This window comes from Sinohyriopsis cumingii, unplaced genomic scaffold (assembly GCF_028554795.1).
Source record: "Sinohyriopsis cumingii isolate HCF-2022 unplaced genomic scaffold, ASM2855479v2 utg002881l, whole genome shotgun sequence".
NCBI classification, from domain to species: domain Eukaryota; kingdom Metazoa; phylum Mollusca; class Bivalvia; order Unionida; family Unionidae; genus Sinohyriopsis; species Sinohyriopsis cumingii.
In genome coordinates this window covers 141,362-157,047 of record NW_028316328.1, presented here as the reverse complement: position 1 = coordinate 157,047, position 15,686 = coordinate 141,362, and the positions used below count along the sequence as shown (strand labels likewise).

General features: G+C 36.3%; 2 protein-coding genes across 2 annotated transcripts; one reads left to right on the top strand and one right to left on the bottom strand.

Moving 5' to 3' along the window:
* The first annotated feature begins 9,823 nt into the window (after positions 1-9,823).
* LOC149770006 (uncharacterized) lies at positions 9,824-12,941 on the top strand. The gene is made up of 2 exons (XM_089949544.1): positions 9,824-10,910; positions 11,271-12,941. The coding sequence occupies exon 2, from the start codon at positions 11,289-11,291 to the stop codon at positions 12,825-12,827; it is 1,539 nt and encodes a 512-aa protein (XP_089805670.1). The 5' UTR covers positions 9,824-10,910; positions 11,271-11,288; the 3' UTR covers positions 12,828-12,941.
* Positions 12,942-13,232: 291 nt separating this feature from the next.
* LOC149770005 (uncharacterized) lies at positions 13,233-15,637 on the bottom strand. Its single transcript, XM_089949536.1, has 3 exons — positions 15,373-15,637; positions 14,971-15,082; positions 13,233-14,558 (listed from the first exon to the last, which is right to left on the bottom strand). Exons 1-3 carry the CDS (start codon positions 15,635-15,637, stop codon positions 13,370-13,372), a joined length of 1,566 nt encoding a protein of 521 aa, XP_089805662.1. The 3' UTR covers positions 13,233-13,369.
* Between the last annotated feature and the right edge of the window lie 49 nt (positions 15,638-15,686).

The window sequence follows — 15,686 nt, the reverse complement described above, 5'->3', positions numbered from 1 at the left end:
AAAATTACTACTTTGGACGGGGTTACTCGCTAACATAATTTTTCTTAATAGTCTTATGCGAGTACTAATTGTTTTCTTTTCCTCGTACTCGTGGGATAACAGCGATCTAATTTTTTCAACTGCGGCGGAGAGAGGAACGAATTCCTTCACCTGATTATCTTCTACGGTAGCTAGCGACTGAAACATAGCTGCCTGAATCCGCTTTATGAACTTATATTGAGATGATAGAACGTACTTATTTTCATTCTTAAGCTCTTCTAACGTTTCAAAATCAGATATTATTTTTTCAGGATTTAGTTCATCAGATATATTAATTCTGTTTTCTTCTAGTTTTTTGATGGCAGAAATAATGTCTTCGATATTTTCATGGTTCATTATATAATATATAAATCTTTAAAATAAAAAAAAATATCCCTAGAACCCCTATCGAGTCTTTAGCGAGTTCGTCGGGATGTTTCAAGGACAGTACAAACATATAATGAAAGACAGTACAGCCAAGAACTCATAGCTTGCCATCGCATTCTATCAAGTTCACCAGGCACATGAAATATTCCTTCTACGAGAGCTTCTAACCCGTCAAACAACGGTCTAGAGGCCCAAGAAGGGGGACGGCACAAACATATATTATGAATGAACCTCTATTCGAGTCTTTTAGCAGGTTCAGTAAATATGTAATGAGATGTAATGAATGAATGAATGTAATGAGATGTAATGAATGAATGAATGTAATGAGATGTAATGAATGAATGGCCATTTTCTCCGCTCAACAGAACCACCTACCCCAATAATCAACCCGTGGGTGGTACAAAACATGTATCAACCACCGGTGATATGTGGTTTGGATGGTTTTGAGAGCGGAGAGAGGCTGGCGGTGCCCCAATTAATTATAAAAATCGCTAATATGCGTAACCACCGACCAATTGTCAGTCATGGGATTCGATCCTGGACCGCGAGCGTCACAGTCCAATTCGATACGGATTGAGCTATCAAATCTTATTACAAACATATGTTTCGGAAGTTAATATATAGCTACAGCATTTCTAAATTCAAGAAATACGTTTTCACCAAACAAGTTAGATTTATAAAGCTGGACCACGCCATATAACTGTTAGATGTTTTCATTCTTCCTATAATATAACTGTTAGATGTTTTCATTCTTCCTATAATATAACTGTTAGATGTTTTCATCCTTCCTATGACTATACGAGATTTTCAATCCTCTCTATGTCTGTTCTATGGAGAAATATATATTACGAGATTTCCCACTCGTAAATCTGTATCGTGGTCAAGGGAGTATTTAGTTGTTAATATTACTCGATAAAAAAAAAGTAACCACACAAATACATACGCACACACATACGTATTCAAATATATTTTGCTCTGAACAAGGAAAATGCAATTGATTTTTAATTCCAAACACTATATACATGTATTTCTGTAATTGAGTAAATACATGCAGGATCCCTGTACTGTTAACCCGCCACGATCGATACATACTAGACGCTGGATTCTACATTCAGTAAGCTGGCATATAAATGTCGGTTTTCTGTAGTTTGGATGTAATGTATATGCTGTGTTGTTCTAAATGTTTCACGAATAGAACAGAAAAATACACGAACTGCATATTTTTGTAAGTTAGAAACCGAAATAATTATGACCATAAAATTACCTCCCTTTCATGAGTCAAAAATAAGTAGTGTATGGGGGAAAATCTGTGACATAAATTAATTCAATGTGGTAATGATAATTATTGATATCGGAAGATAATTTTTTGCTTATATTTTTTCGAGAAAGCGGTTTTATATATATTTTCTGCTACTTTTTGTACTGAATGCGGGGTAATATCAAAATATTTCGCAGCTGAATGCATCGAACGAAATATAATTTCTTCGCCAGTTTCTCTGTTTGTAGCCTTGATCACCCTTCTAGAAACTGTCTTACATCTTCCTGTATTACCACGCGCAGAGTTCACGCTCTGCGTGACAACACAAAGGTTGGATAAATTATTGTTTTGAGGAACCCCGTCAAGATGATCAATAACAAGACCGTCATTGATCAATCCGTTATGACACTCATAGGTAAATCTATGACACAGATAATGTTTCTTTCCTCCCTCGTATGTGAACGCTAGATAACCAGAATTAATGACATGACCAACTGTTTTTTTTAACCTGCAGTGTCTGATGATACCATTAATATTTGATTCGTAGTTTGTCACGACAGGATGTGGGATAAATATATTTTGCTCCATATGATAATATTATTTGTTTAAATTATTGTTTGTCCGAAAACTTAGTTAAATAATCCTCCACGGATTTTATAGCATTTTCACTATTATTATTTTTTTTGTCATAATATCTTTTAAGTTCTCTGAACCGTTTCCCCCCGCACTTTCCACATAATTTTGTTTTTCCTCGCACTCCAGTACCACATCGCAGACATGGTATTGGTCCTAAGCTTCCACGGTTAACGCACTGCATGTGTTGTCCGCAGAACTCCCTTTTACAGGATTTATTACAACGAGTCAATGAACCCACCATAAGCCATCTGCATTGAGACATTGTATACATAATATTTTAATTTAAATACTTGTCTGAAATATAGTATGAACGAATTCGATAGATTATCCCGAATAAAGCCCTGGAGCGTGGATAAATTCAACCTCGACAGAATATCTCCAGACTTACCAGTACGAGATCTGGTTGATCCGAAAAATAAAAGTTTGATCTCGAAAATTCACGACGCCAAGAAAGAATTTCACACAGATGGTGCATCTCATGTCTGGTCAACGTTCAAGATTATACGCAACGGCGCCATTAACGCTATGATGAACGACAAACGAGCAGCAATTATCATTAACTACCTCTTTGATATTCATCAAAGTAATCGCAAGTATCTTTTCAAAATAAAATTCGTCGTGTTGACAGAAACAAATGATTGGATTATCCGTGACAAATATGATCCTGTCCATGGTAATAAAAAAACTGTCGTACTAAGTAAAGATTCCAAACCAGGTCTATTGACAGGTATTGACAAACCGTATTATGAACGAGCATATCCTGTGACCGCGGTTATTTATGGAATCTATGTGATAAATGAAAAACCTAGCGTTGATAAACTAGCGCCGATGAAATTTTCAAAAATAAATTGTGTAGCTGAACGAGTAACAGAACATTTTACCGTTTTGACTCGTGGAAACGGTCTAACGGATAAGAGACGTAAAATAATAAACACGTGGGGAGAAATGGTTAAAGATACTGGTGCGTCTATGAAAGATGTCGCTGAGTTAGGAAAAAGATTAAAATTTCCAATAACCGTAGCGACGATAACTGGAGAAATTTTGTATGAATCAAAATATAGATCAAAAGGAGCTTCGATCGAAATTATTGATCATAACTCACACGCGTGGACTAACGCAGTAACAATATTTCCACGAGATCGAACTGTTAAATGTTATCCCGGAGACATGTTTGATTTTATTAACGAAATAAGTAAAAACGATCCTGTGTCAGTATGGTTATTTCATTCTTGCGTGGAAGAAAATAATCAATTTGATCAGTTTGTGAGGCCAAATGGTGTTATTTATCGAACAAATCATCTTCACGAGAAAATGAAAAATCTTGCACTGCAATACACTGATGACACTGACGAATTATTGACCAACTGCTTTACTGTTCCGTCCGTTGCGGCTCATTTTGCTAGAAAGAAAAATTCGTGGAAACCAACTCGGTTTGATTTTCTCAATGACATAGTATCCAGTTGTGTCGAATATGGACACGGCGGACTATGGAATACTAAATACGATCATAGAGATGTTATTTCAGTTGATATGGTTGCGTGTTATCCGGGAAGTTTTCTTGGATACGGAGATTGTTCTGTGTATTTTGAGCGATTCGGTCATCCCACGCACGAAATGACGCGAGTATCGATAAATGGACCATTACCGGATTTTGATCTGACTGGATTTGCTCGTATCGAGTCATTCGAAATGTCTAAAGGACTCCATGCAATTTATTATGTTTGGTTTGGAAAACATTTTTCAGAAAAAATGTGGACACCAATAGTACTATTATGGTATATGCTTGATTGCACGATGTTAATATCGCTGACGATCAGCGAAGCAATTATATCATATCGAAAACAAACCGAAGTTTGGTTACCACATTCGGATGAAACCAATTCGAAGGATCTTGGTAGAAAAATAATTGGCAAATTTACCCAAGGAGCAGCATATGATCACAGACAACATTGTACAAGATTGATCATGGACGACGCTGAGTTAGATTTTATAATCGCTGATACAACGAACAAGAACACGTTTGTAAGTCGAGAAACAGCTTTCTTGTCAAATGGAAATAAACTAGGTACCATTGTGAACTACATGGACGGTGAGTCACCTCAGTATACTCATTTAAGATCATCGATGCTCGCGTATGTTTCAATAAATCTATTATCGATGATAAATAAGGTTTCTACGCATGCCGTCAGAGTTGCTACCGATTCGTTTTATATAAGCAAAAAACATTCAATGCTGTTAGAAGGATTAAACATAGGCACTTATGCATCGTGGGGTTCGTGGAGAATAAAAAATGAATATATGCTCGATTATTCCGAATCCGCTGATGTTGCGGTTAAAGATATTTACTGTAAAAAATATCAAACGTTGACAACTTCGTTGTTACCATCGGTATACGATCCAATAACTAGACACAAAACGGTTTATCTAAACGGACCTGGCGGCAGTGGTAAAACCACTCGAGCTATCGAACTATTTCAGAACTCGGATATGATCGTGCTAACACCCACACATAGACTCGCGCGAGAGATGAAACAACGCGGTGTTAATTCCTGTACTTATCACAGCTTTTTTCGATGGAAGGGTGACACATGGACATCTTTAAAGATGGGAGAGAAATACATTCCAAGGATTATAATATGGGATGAAATATGCACTGTACCGCAAGAAACATTAAAAACATTTCTTGATTGGTTGTTAACAAGAAATACTGCTGTGATAATGTGCGGCGATCACGGTCAACCACCACCTGTAGCTGGACCATCTCCACATGATTGGCTGAAAAGTTTCGTTGATCACTACGAAGTAGTGGCTGATGATCATAGAGCACTTGATGCAGCATTAAAGGAATGTAAAAAATTAATCAGACTACAACCGAATAAAATACAGTGTGAAATAATGCGCGAGATAATTTCAGAAACACCCATGAAAGACTTTATGCAAAAGTGGCGACCAAACGATTTGATAGTTGCAAGTAGAAAGATAGTTCGTGATACACTTCAGCGGGAGTTGTTTCAGTTACAACGAGAAAAGTTTCCAACGTTGTCAGTTCCACTATGTTATCGACCAGCAGATACGCGACGGCAAAATATCGATGTTGATATACCAGGAGAGTCAAAGAGGAAACAGAATCTTGTATTGAATGATATTGTTGCCGTCGACGTTGATGTTGTTGAAGATGCTCTACGTGCTGATAAATCCCCGTGGACGCTCGGATACGCGATGACGATTCATTCATCTCAGGGATTAACTATTACTGATACAGTTGTTTGGATCGTTGATGATCACATCGAATGGTCGAACTTGGTTTATCTCGCAGTGTCTCGAGTTAGAAAAATATCTCAATTGAGACGAATCGTCATGGACTCGTCAGTGATCAATGATGATGTTGACGGTGATGTAATAAGAAAAAAATTATCCGGTTATAAACAGTGTGATAAAAAAAATAAACGCAATTTTGATCTTGATGTTGATTTTATTAATGCGCTAAAACAACAACAGAATAATCATTGTGCAAGTTGTAATTGTATAATGTTATGGCGGTATCTGAAAAATGATCCAAGACAATTTACCGTAGATAGAAAAAATAACAATCTTGGTCATACACGAGAAAATATCATGTTGACCTGTCTTGAATGTAATCGACGCAGAGGCGCCAGCGCCTTGGGTGCTAGCTAAGTGATTTTGGTGGTAATTGTGTATCCGTAGGGATTACTTGTAATTGTTCACGCACAAATCCGCGTTGAGGAGCAGCCGAATCTAGTCCGTAGATTGCGGGTCTACCTGGCGATCTTGTCACGGTGGATATCTTATGCGTGGTAACACTCCAAATAGGATCAGTCGCTCTCGCTTTACCGCCTTCAAGTTCGCCGGGCTCATATAAATATCTAACTGTAACATCACCCAATATTTTTTGTTTTTCAATATCTTTTCGTTGTGTTGGTATATTTTTTTTGGTAATTGCATTAATGGGTTTCATGTTGGTTGTTCGTGTAATTTCATTATTTAATGCAGCTATCACGCTTGGTAATCTTGCCACCCATTCACGAGATCTTTTATCCTGAATCAATTCCTTCGCGTATTGATATCCAAATAACCGCTCAGCGAGTGTTCGATTAAATCGCTCAACAATCGCCTGATCACGATGAATTGCAGTATGCCCTCGTCGTATTTTGGTATTATGTTGTTTCATCAACGATGATGCTGGACCAAGAAATTCCTTACCAGGATCAACCTGTAGCTGTGGCCATCGCAGACCACCTCGTTGATAAATTCGTTTAAATGCGTCGGCTACTTCAGCAGATGTTTTAGTCGTTAACGGTTCTGCTTCTTTATATCTACTTGCAACGTCAATGACAGTTAACGCGTATTTGTACGTTTTTCTACGTACAGTATCATATGGTAAAAATAAAATATCAGCTTGATGAACTTCATTAGGAACACTGACACTGAAATACGCGTACTGAATTTGTTTAGGACGTGGTAGATAAATTTGCCATATTGCTTGCCTGGACAACCACGCGCTAGCGGCAGAATGTTTAACCGCTGCTGCATCAGCGAGTTTACTAATTGCTGATTTACCCTTCCAGTATCCAATTGGTGAATAATAAATCGATTCCATTATATATTACCAGCCCCTAGCGCTAATTTACTTTTCATCGCGGATCTTACTAACCAATTAGCTAATGATTCTCTGATATTTTTATTTTTTATGGAATTTAATGAATGAACTAATTTCACATCTGCAATATGCCTATCTTGTAGATTTTTACTCTTATAAGCTACATCATGAACATGACAAGCTCGATCAATGGCGTTTACTGGTTCCTCGCCTGGTTTTGGTTGATCCTGATTATCAAGCCTGATATCGAGTCGAGTACCAGGACCGCAATAATTATATCCTGGTAGATGTTTTTCTCCGCTGTATTTAGCCCATGGAGAACCTGGAAACTTTGACATCAAATTAGCAATATCACCACCGCGCCTATTAGGTAAAAACGAAAATTTCTTTCTACCGCATACAGAACATTTTCCACCATACGCTATTTTTTATTTTTTGTTATAACCGTAGCTAAATCAGTGGTTGGAGTTTTAACTTTACAGCGTAAACAATATAAATTCATGTCATGATATATATGGATATAATTGATTTCTCAGCAACTCGGCAGCGAGAGCCAGTTAAGCACCATCCTGCACTACCGAATTCCATCAGAATGATTATCATGGGACCATCTGGATCGGGTAAGACGCAATTATTACTTAATCTGATAATGAGATGGTTGAAATGGGATAAGTTGTATTTGGTAGCACCATCCGCTGATGATCAACGATGTTATGAAGTACTTAAAGATTTTAACGAAAACGCGCGATTACTGGACGAAAATAATGATGTTATAGAGTTTATAACAGATATTGATGAAGCACCGTCCGTTGATGTTTTAAACGGATTTATTAATAATTTAGTTGTATACGACGATGTGATGCTAGATAAACAATCAAATCCAGCCAGAATATTTTCCCGTGGTAGACATAAAAATACCGATGTTATTTATGTTACTCAACGATACACACAAATACCAAAAGTGATCAGAGATAACTGTAATATTTTAGTTGTATTTAATGGCGTAGACGCACACACGTTGCGAAATATTCATCAAACCTGGTGCAGCGGTGACATGGATATAATTAAATTCAGAAACTTCTTTTCACGAGCGCAAACTACTCCGCACGGGTTTATAACAATAAATTTGCACTATCCTAGAACAAGATATCGTATTGGACTTGATAAAATATTTGGATAACGGGGGGTGATGATAAAATTAAACTGATATCATTAATATAATGAACAATTGTGCGTGGCTGCGTCAAGGAACCACTAACAAATGTGATAAAAAATGTCGTGGAGAATATTGCAAAAAACATAATTATCTTATAAAGAAAAACCCTCATGCTGGTCCACGAAGATGTGTTGGATGTAACAACGGCGTTAGAGGATTATATCAGATTTGCAAAAATTGCGGTGGAGATCGATACAGAAGTTTAATGATATATTACAGAAAAAGAAAAAACATAAATCCAAAAATAGAAAAACCACCATCAGAACTTGAATATTACTTGAAACATAAAACAAAATCCCAGGATTCAGATGAAGATTCCCAGGATTCAGATGAAGATTGAGCAGCAGAGGAGGCTCGTCTACAATTATGTCGGGGACAAACAATAATCGTAGACATGGTATTTGACCTCTATGAAGGGTCACTATTTTTTTTGTATAACAAGGGTGACCCTTCCCTTAAGTGGTCTGTTCCCCTCCTCTGCTGCTAGGCCTTAATCATTTTGGTCTTTTGTGATTACGAATACCAAATGGTCATTAAATGCATTTATTAGGAGAATGTGTTGATTGATATGGTAACTATGAATTTCATAATCAAAACTTAATGAATAATGTAAATAATTCAATGATGTTCATTTTTACTGCATTATATACACAAACATTGATACTAATCTGCACACCTTTATTCATAATTTTCCAAACCCGTGTTTCTCTAGTGTAGATCAAAAGATATACAAAAAAGCTGGGTAGTCAAGAAAACAGTGTTACAACTTGAGATTAAATATGTGGCTGTGAGAAAGTCTCATACAATCAGAAAATTTTATTGGATATTCAAAAAATAAAACAATCACATACAAATCTTAAATTACATGAATATAGACAAGTCCAATTATGGAATCGAAATTTGTTACAGAAATATAACAATGTCTCTAAGACAATGACATGAAAGCAATCAAACTTCTTTCTACTGTTGGTCCAAAAACCATTATGTGAGATCTGAATAAAGCGCATTCATTAAACAGCATACATTTTCTCTGTGCAAAACAAAAATCATTTTAATACAGGTGTAATGGCTTAAACACCAATTATTTATGCTGAAACAATATGGCAAAGTGTTCATTATATAAGTACATAATTAAAGGTATTTATTGTCAATATCTCCATCTTTAGATGACATGTGAAAATGTTTCAGTATGAACAGTAATTTGAAAGATAAATAAATTATCCATATAGAAGTTACTCAAAATATCAGAAAACAGAAAATAAGAATAGTTCATTAAAAGATATATGAATTTGAAATAAAAGTATAAATGATGATGGATAAAACGTTATGAGTGAAGGGAAGAAAGCAGCACAAGTATCATATATCTAAAGTTTACCAATAATCGCTTTGGGTAGTTAAGTCAGGAGTGTCTCAGTAATTGTTGAGACTGGATGCATAGGAAAGTGATGTGATTGCAGAGACTTGTATTCGCGTCTTAATTGGGATTATCAAAGTGTTGTGACGTATTAAATACTAATTATACAGAAAACATGTAAAGAAAGTTTGAAATGCACAATGTGATCGCTGAGTCTTTCCTGATACCGGCACTGCAATCTGTATAATCTGCAAAGGTCTGACATTTGCTGTCAGTGGTTCACTGGAATCTTGGTGTTAATCTTCAATGACCAGTGCTTAATTTTTTTGCAGCTTAATGTTTTAGCAATATAGGCAAATAATGCCATTTACAAAGAAGTGAATACATATGGGTATTGAAGAAAAGCTGTCATAAAAGGAAAACTGCGTGTACTTTTTTTTTTCTTATTATTAATATTATTATCATTGAACAATCGATATGGAAATTTTAACTACTCTGAATCACGGGCCCAAAATTTTGTTGGGATATATATCCAAAATAAATACAGAAATTATTTGACGTGCCATTTTTGCATGTATCTTTGTATTTAAATCATTAAAATAATTGTCCACGCATAATTCTTGATAGTAACAGTTACACTGTACGGCTATTTAAATTGCTGATTTTCACGAAGTTTATTCATCCTGGCATTATTAATAGATCAATACTAATATGAATTTATTAGTAACAGCTTAAGCATTAAACTCATATAAAAATTGTATTATACACTATTAATAGTAAATTTTCTTTTTTAAAAAATGTCGCAAATTTCACTATTTCCAGCTATGGTATATACTCCATACGATATTGCGTTTCGGTGTTTGTGTTGCGTTCCGGCGTTTCGTTGCGTTCCGTTGATTCTATGCACCGGCCTAAACAACAACAACAAAAAAATTAACAGCCGGAATGGGGTCACAATACATAGTTCCCACTACGTTCGCCTGTGACCGGAAGCAGTTTCCGGTCGCCATCATGTGGGTCAAGCTCATTGTGTTGAGTACTTGCTGCCAAGCGTGACGATGAAACCTGATTTAATTTTCAAGGAATCAATTCAGAAGTACAAATGGCTTCAAAGTCAGTCAAGATGAAGTACAAAGATGGACTGGAAAAACTAGTGCTGGAAAGATACGAGTTAAAGTTAAGCTTAATCGGTGGAATTGATCCGTATGAAATGGACAAAAGAAAAATGACGACTAACGTCCAGTGCCTACCGGAGATAACTTATATTGACATTTTAAATTATTTGGTAAACACGAAAAGTACTTACACGTTAGATGATTTGAAAGCTTACAAATCACTTGAAGCTTACAACCAGTTTGTCAATGGTTGGGTCAAAGACGTCCTTGCCGTTGAAGTGAGCAACAAGGTGTTGGTTACTGCCAGGGTGAGTTCATTACATTTGTTACTTCATACCATTTCGTATAGAGCATTACAAAAGTAGTTAAGAGTTATACCGGTATATATTTTATGGGGTTAGTTTGTGAAGTATTAAATTACATTATACCACTGACACAATATTATTGTCATCCTTGTATATCTGATAAATTTAATGGTATTTTTATAAACCATGGTAGAGTGGTGGTGCTAGGGTTGGCAAGGAAAAACAGGGATGGAGGGGAGATCGTAAACAAACGTATATTCGCTTTCGTATGCATATGTTGCAAAAGTTTACATATGCACATATTCCATTTAAAAATGCTCAAAATAAGTGAAGAACTAACTGGAAGTCTCTTTGCATTTTTAGGTATGACACTCACAGCGCATGAATTACACAGCATTAAAGCCATGGATAATTGCAGTAAAAACAGGAATTGTTGAGGCAGCCCATTGTAATTGTATGGCTGGCCTTGGGGAGGCATGCAGTCATATTGGTGCACTTCTTTTTTACATTGAGACAGCTGTGCGCATAGAAAATGCAAAGACAGTTACTCAAGAAAAGGCCTACTGGTTACAACCATCAAGCATTGACGAGGTCGACTATGCGGAAATTTCCCAAATTGATTTCACGTCAGCTGAAATTAAGAAAAGGAACCTGGAAAATGCCATCTGTGGAACCACCCAAAACAAGGAAAAGAAACCGAAGCCAACTCTCCCACATGTTCCTGCACCAACAGATGCTGAATTCGATGACTTCACATCAAAGTTATTTTTAACAAAAACCAAACCTGTGGTGCTTTCAATCATGCCTAAGTATGCGAAACACTTTATTCCAAGAATAATATCAAATGATCTTCCCAAGCCTCTCTGTGAACTCAGAGATGACAAATGTACTCTAATGTCTAAACATGAGCTTGTAAACTATTGTGAAAATCTGTTCAGTGCCATTAATGTTACTGCAGAACAGGCAAAACATGCAGAGAGGCTGACTCGTGGACAAGCTGAGTGTAAAGATTGGCACCGGTTAAGAACGGGAAGAATAACAGCATCAAGAATGAAAGCCGTGTGCACATCTTCCATTGATAAGCCATCGATTTCCACCATACGAGACATATGCTACCCAGTGAAGTTTTCTAATAAGGCAACAAGGTGGGGATGCCAGCATGAAAAAGATGCAGTGAATGCATACAGGAGAAAAATAGGGCCTCTCCATGACAATCTCATAGTTGATGAATGTGGTCTCATAATCAACCCTGAATTTCCCCATATTGGAGCATCTCCCGATGCTCTTGTTTTATGTAACTGTTGTGGAGAGGGAACAGTGGAAGTGAAGTGTCCATATTGTGTGAGAGATACACAGATTAAAAATGAAAGTATTTCATACCTGGACAAAGACAAACTATTAAAAACATGCCATCAGTATTATTATCAGGTGCAAACACAAATCTTTCTAAGCAAAAAGAAGTTTTGTGACTTTGTTATCTGGACAGAGAAGGACATATCTGTGGAAAGGATTCTGCCAAACCCCAAGCTATGGCAAGATATAGAAGCAAAGTCAGCATCATTCTTCGTTCATGTTATTCTGCCTGAACTGACAGGGAAATTATTCACCAGACCACAGTCCGCAAACACTGAACCTGTTGCACAAATGGAAAGGAAGCTACATGCATCTGTGTTGCAACCCTCTCTCACCAACAATGATAGACAGACTGTGCCAGGAAATAACACTGACCTCATTTGTTTATGTCAAGTACCCCATGATGAAACATTTGATAATGTTGTTGGTTGTGACAATGAAAACTGCAGACTGATATGGCTTCACTTTAAGTGCATTAATATGACTAAAGCACCAAAAGGGTCATACTATTGTCCAGAATGTTGTCCAGTATATGGCAGTAAAGCAAAAAGGCCTAAAAGGTGTTAGAAGGCTATTCTCAGGACATTTGCATGTAAAAAAAAAACAGGATACAAGCGTATTGTGGTTGTTGTACTTTTTATCTTCATGCATACTTATCTATTAATTAAAAGTGAATAAATCATTCCCCTGTACAAATGTGTTTTTTTTTTGTTCTGTCTGTATTCTATATATCTTGCTTATTCTATAGCACACCTTGTTATGACCATCTATGCAGAGTAGTAATAACAAGATTTTCATGACGGCTACAGTGGCAACCATATTGACTATCCCCCAGCTTGATTAGAATGAGTGGCGTTCACCGACTAATGGTAACAGATGGACAGACTATTCATAGCATCTTCTCATCAATAACCAGTAGAACTAAAGTAAGGAACACAAGTAAAAAAGTTTAGAATTAAGAACACAAGATAATTCTATGTAATTGACAAATATTTAATGGTGACACAATTATGTAAGAATATCGTGTATGCAAAGTTATGAGATGTACAAAAATAAAGAGTAAATCTCATATATATGTAATAAATCTATGATTATTTCACAAATCCTTACTAGTCAAATGGAACAACAGACTCGCACATATTTATAAGACAACATGCAACACTAACAATTTTGTCAACAACTGGAATTTCTCCTTTCTCATTCATGAGGAAATCAATTGGGAGCTTTCCATGAAGCATGGTATACTTATTTCGCATTAGACCGATTACACGTTCCACATGAATTCGCAAGTGTGCAATTTTTCTACTATTTTCTACATCAATAGGAGACAATTGTGATTTCCCCTTAGTAAAACTAGGGGTAATTACTTTAGCACAGTACATTCCAATACTGTCTGAAATATTAAATCCCCTGTCTGCTAACACAATATCTCCAGGCAATAAATTTGATAAAAATCCACAGTTTTCAGTTATGTATTTGTCACTTGCCCTACCTCCCCATGCTCTGGAAAGAAAAGAAATAGATCCCTGAGGTGTAATGCCAATAAGAAATTTTATGGTGTTGTTGTGCTTGTATGATGACCAAGTCTGAGCTCGTGCCATTAGGCTTTTAGGTCTCTGTATAAATATTTCAAAACAGTCTATAATGACGGCCACTTTTCCACCAAAATCTTGCCTAAATTCCATGGGCATGGTAAGCTGAAGCTCCTCCCTCTCGGGCCAAAACAAAAGAGGCTTTAATCTAATATACAAAACATGAATAACATTTAAAAATGTCCTTGACACGGTTGATGTTGATATCTGAAATCTGTATGCAATATCTTGCAAGGGGAGGTTGATCTTAAGTCTCATTAGTGTCATTATGATTTTTTCAAACTTCCAAACTTCTAGTCCTCTACTGGTTTGAATGTATGGAGCAACAAATTCAATCAGGGTCATTAGGGTCATGTAGCTCGACATTCCAGTGTAATACTTAACTTTCTCGTCATTATCACAAAATGATTCCTGATTCATTTTGTAGCTGCTTAATTTATCTTTAAGCAGTGTATTTTCAGTAATCAGGTGTTGAATTTCACTGTCAACTACACTCTGGCTAATGGAGTTAGTCTCTGGTGTTAGTTCTTGATCGGGTTCCATCTTTCCATTGATTGTAAAAGAACAAACAGAGCTGCCCCTGTGACCAGCAGATTCATCACCTTCCTTGGCAAAAGATGTTTCAGGAAAATGCTGCAAATCTAGCAACACTTTAGCTATATCATGGTCTTCTCTGGTCTTCTGTCTGTGTTGCATTCGGATGTACCTATAATTCAAAAATATTTTAGCAGGAAGCTCTATCAAATAGAATATATGAGAGTAAAACCAGGTGTGTAGTGCTGGGGGAATGGCGTTCCCTTCTCTATCTAGCACCACACCACTGATTATACAACATTATCAACTTTTTTTAACACATTTCGTAGGAAAAGCACATGTTAGTTTGTTTTATAAATGGAATAATATGGTATCTTTAATATTAACAACGTAATTACTATTAGAAAAGTAAAACCTTATTAAATAAATATGAAATTACAGGATAGACTCTATCATGATAATTTTCTTATTTGGTTTTGAATATAATTATCTGTATTAAACTGAGTAACATTTGTCAAACTGAGGAAATGATACAATATATAAGGGAAACTACTTTGACATGCTAATGACTGATCAGTTTGTACCTTTCCACTGTTTTCATTTTCTTCCTGGATTTCAAAGGTCCAGATAAGTCACCAAGTTTAAGGGTGGGAGCCCAATCTGGATGTGCTCGACTATACAAGTCTGCAGGTTTTCCTGAAAAAGAAAATAAAACAAAACAAAGTAAATAATTCAAAGTGACTAGATACATAATATATGGCATTGATAAGATCTAGTTAGAATCGTGAATGCATATTTGAAATATCAACATAAATTTTCTTAGAAAAACAATGGTAAGAACTGTAGTTCACATGCACTTTAAGATTTAAAACAAAGCGAAACCAGCCACAAATTTCTACGTTTCTGTGTTATTCACTGTAAGAAATATACGGTATACTACTACTAATAATAATGATAGTAATCTATGCAACATTCAATGAAAGTACCTTGAATAAAGTGGTCTGAGCAGATTTTTGAATGCTTCGACGGCAGGTCCTTTCTGTTGATGTTGGCCAACCATGTCCGTCGTCGCTCTTCGCTTAATGTTTTCGTTTGCTCTCCTTCAAATTTCCTGACAACAGGTATTGTGTAAAAGCCACGTTTCACGGAATCGTCTGCACGGTTTGAACAACCTTTAACCCAGCATGTATTAACCATTGTGCGATTGCAAATTTTATTCAGGTGATAAACAGTCACGCGCATGAAACTCATTGACCCACAAAATGGCGGATGACCTTACGGTGCCCGTATGTTATGACGT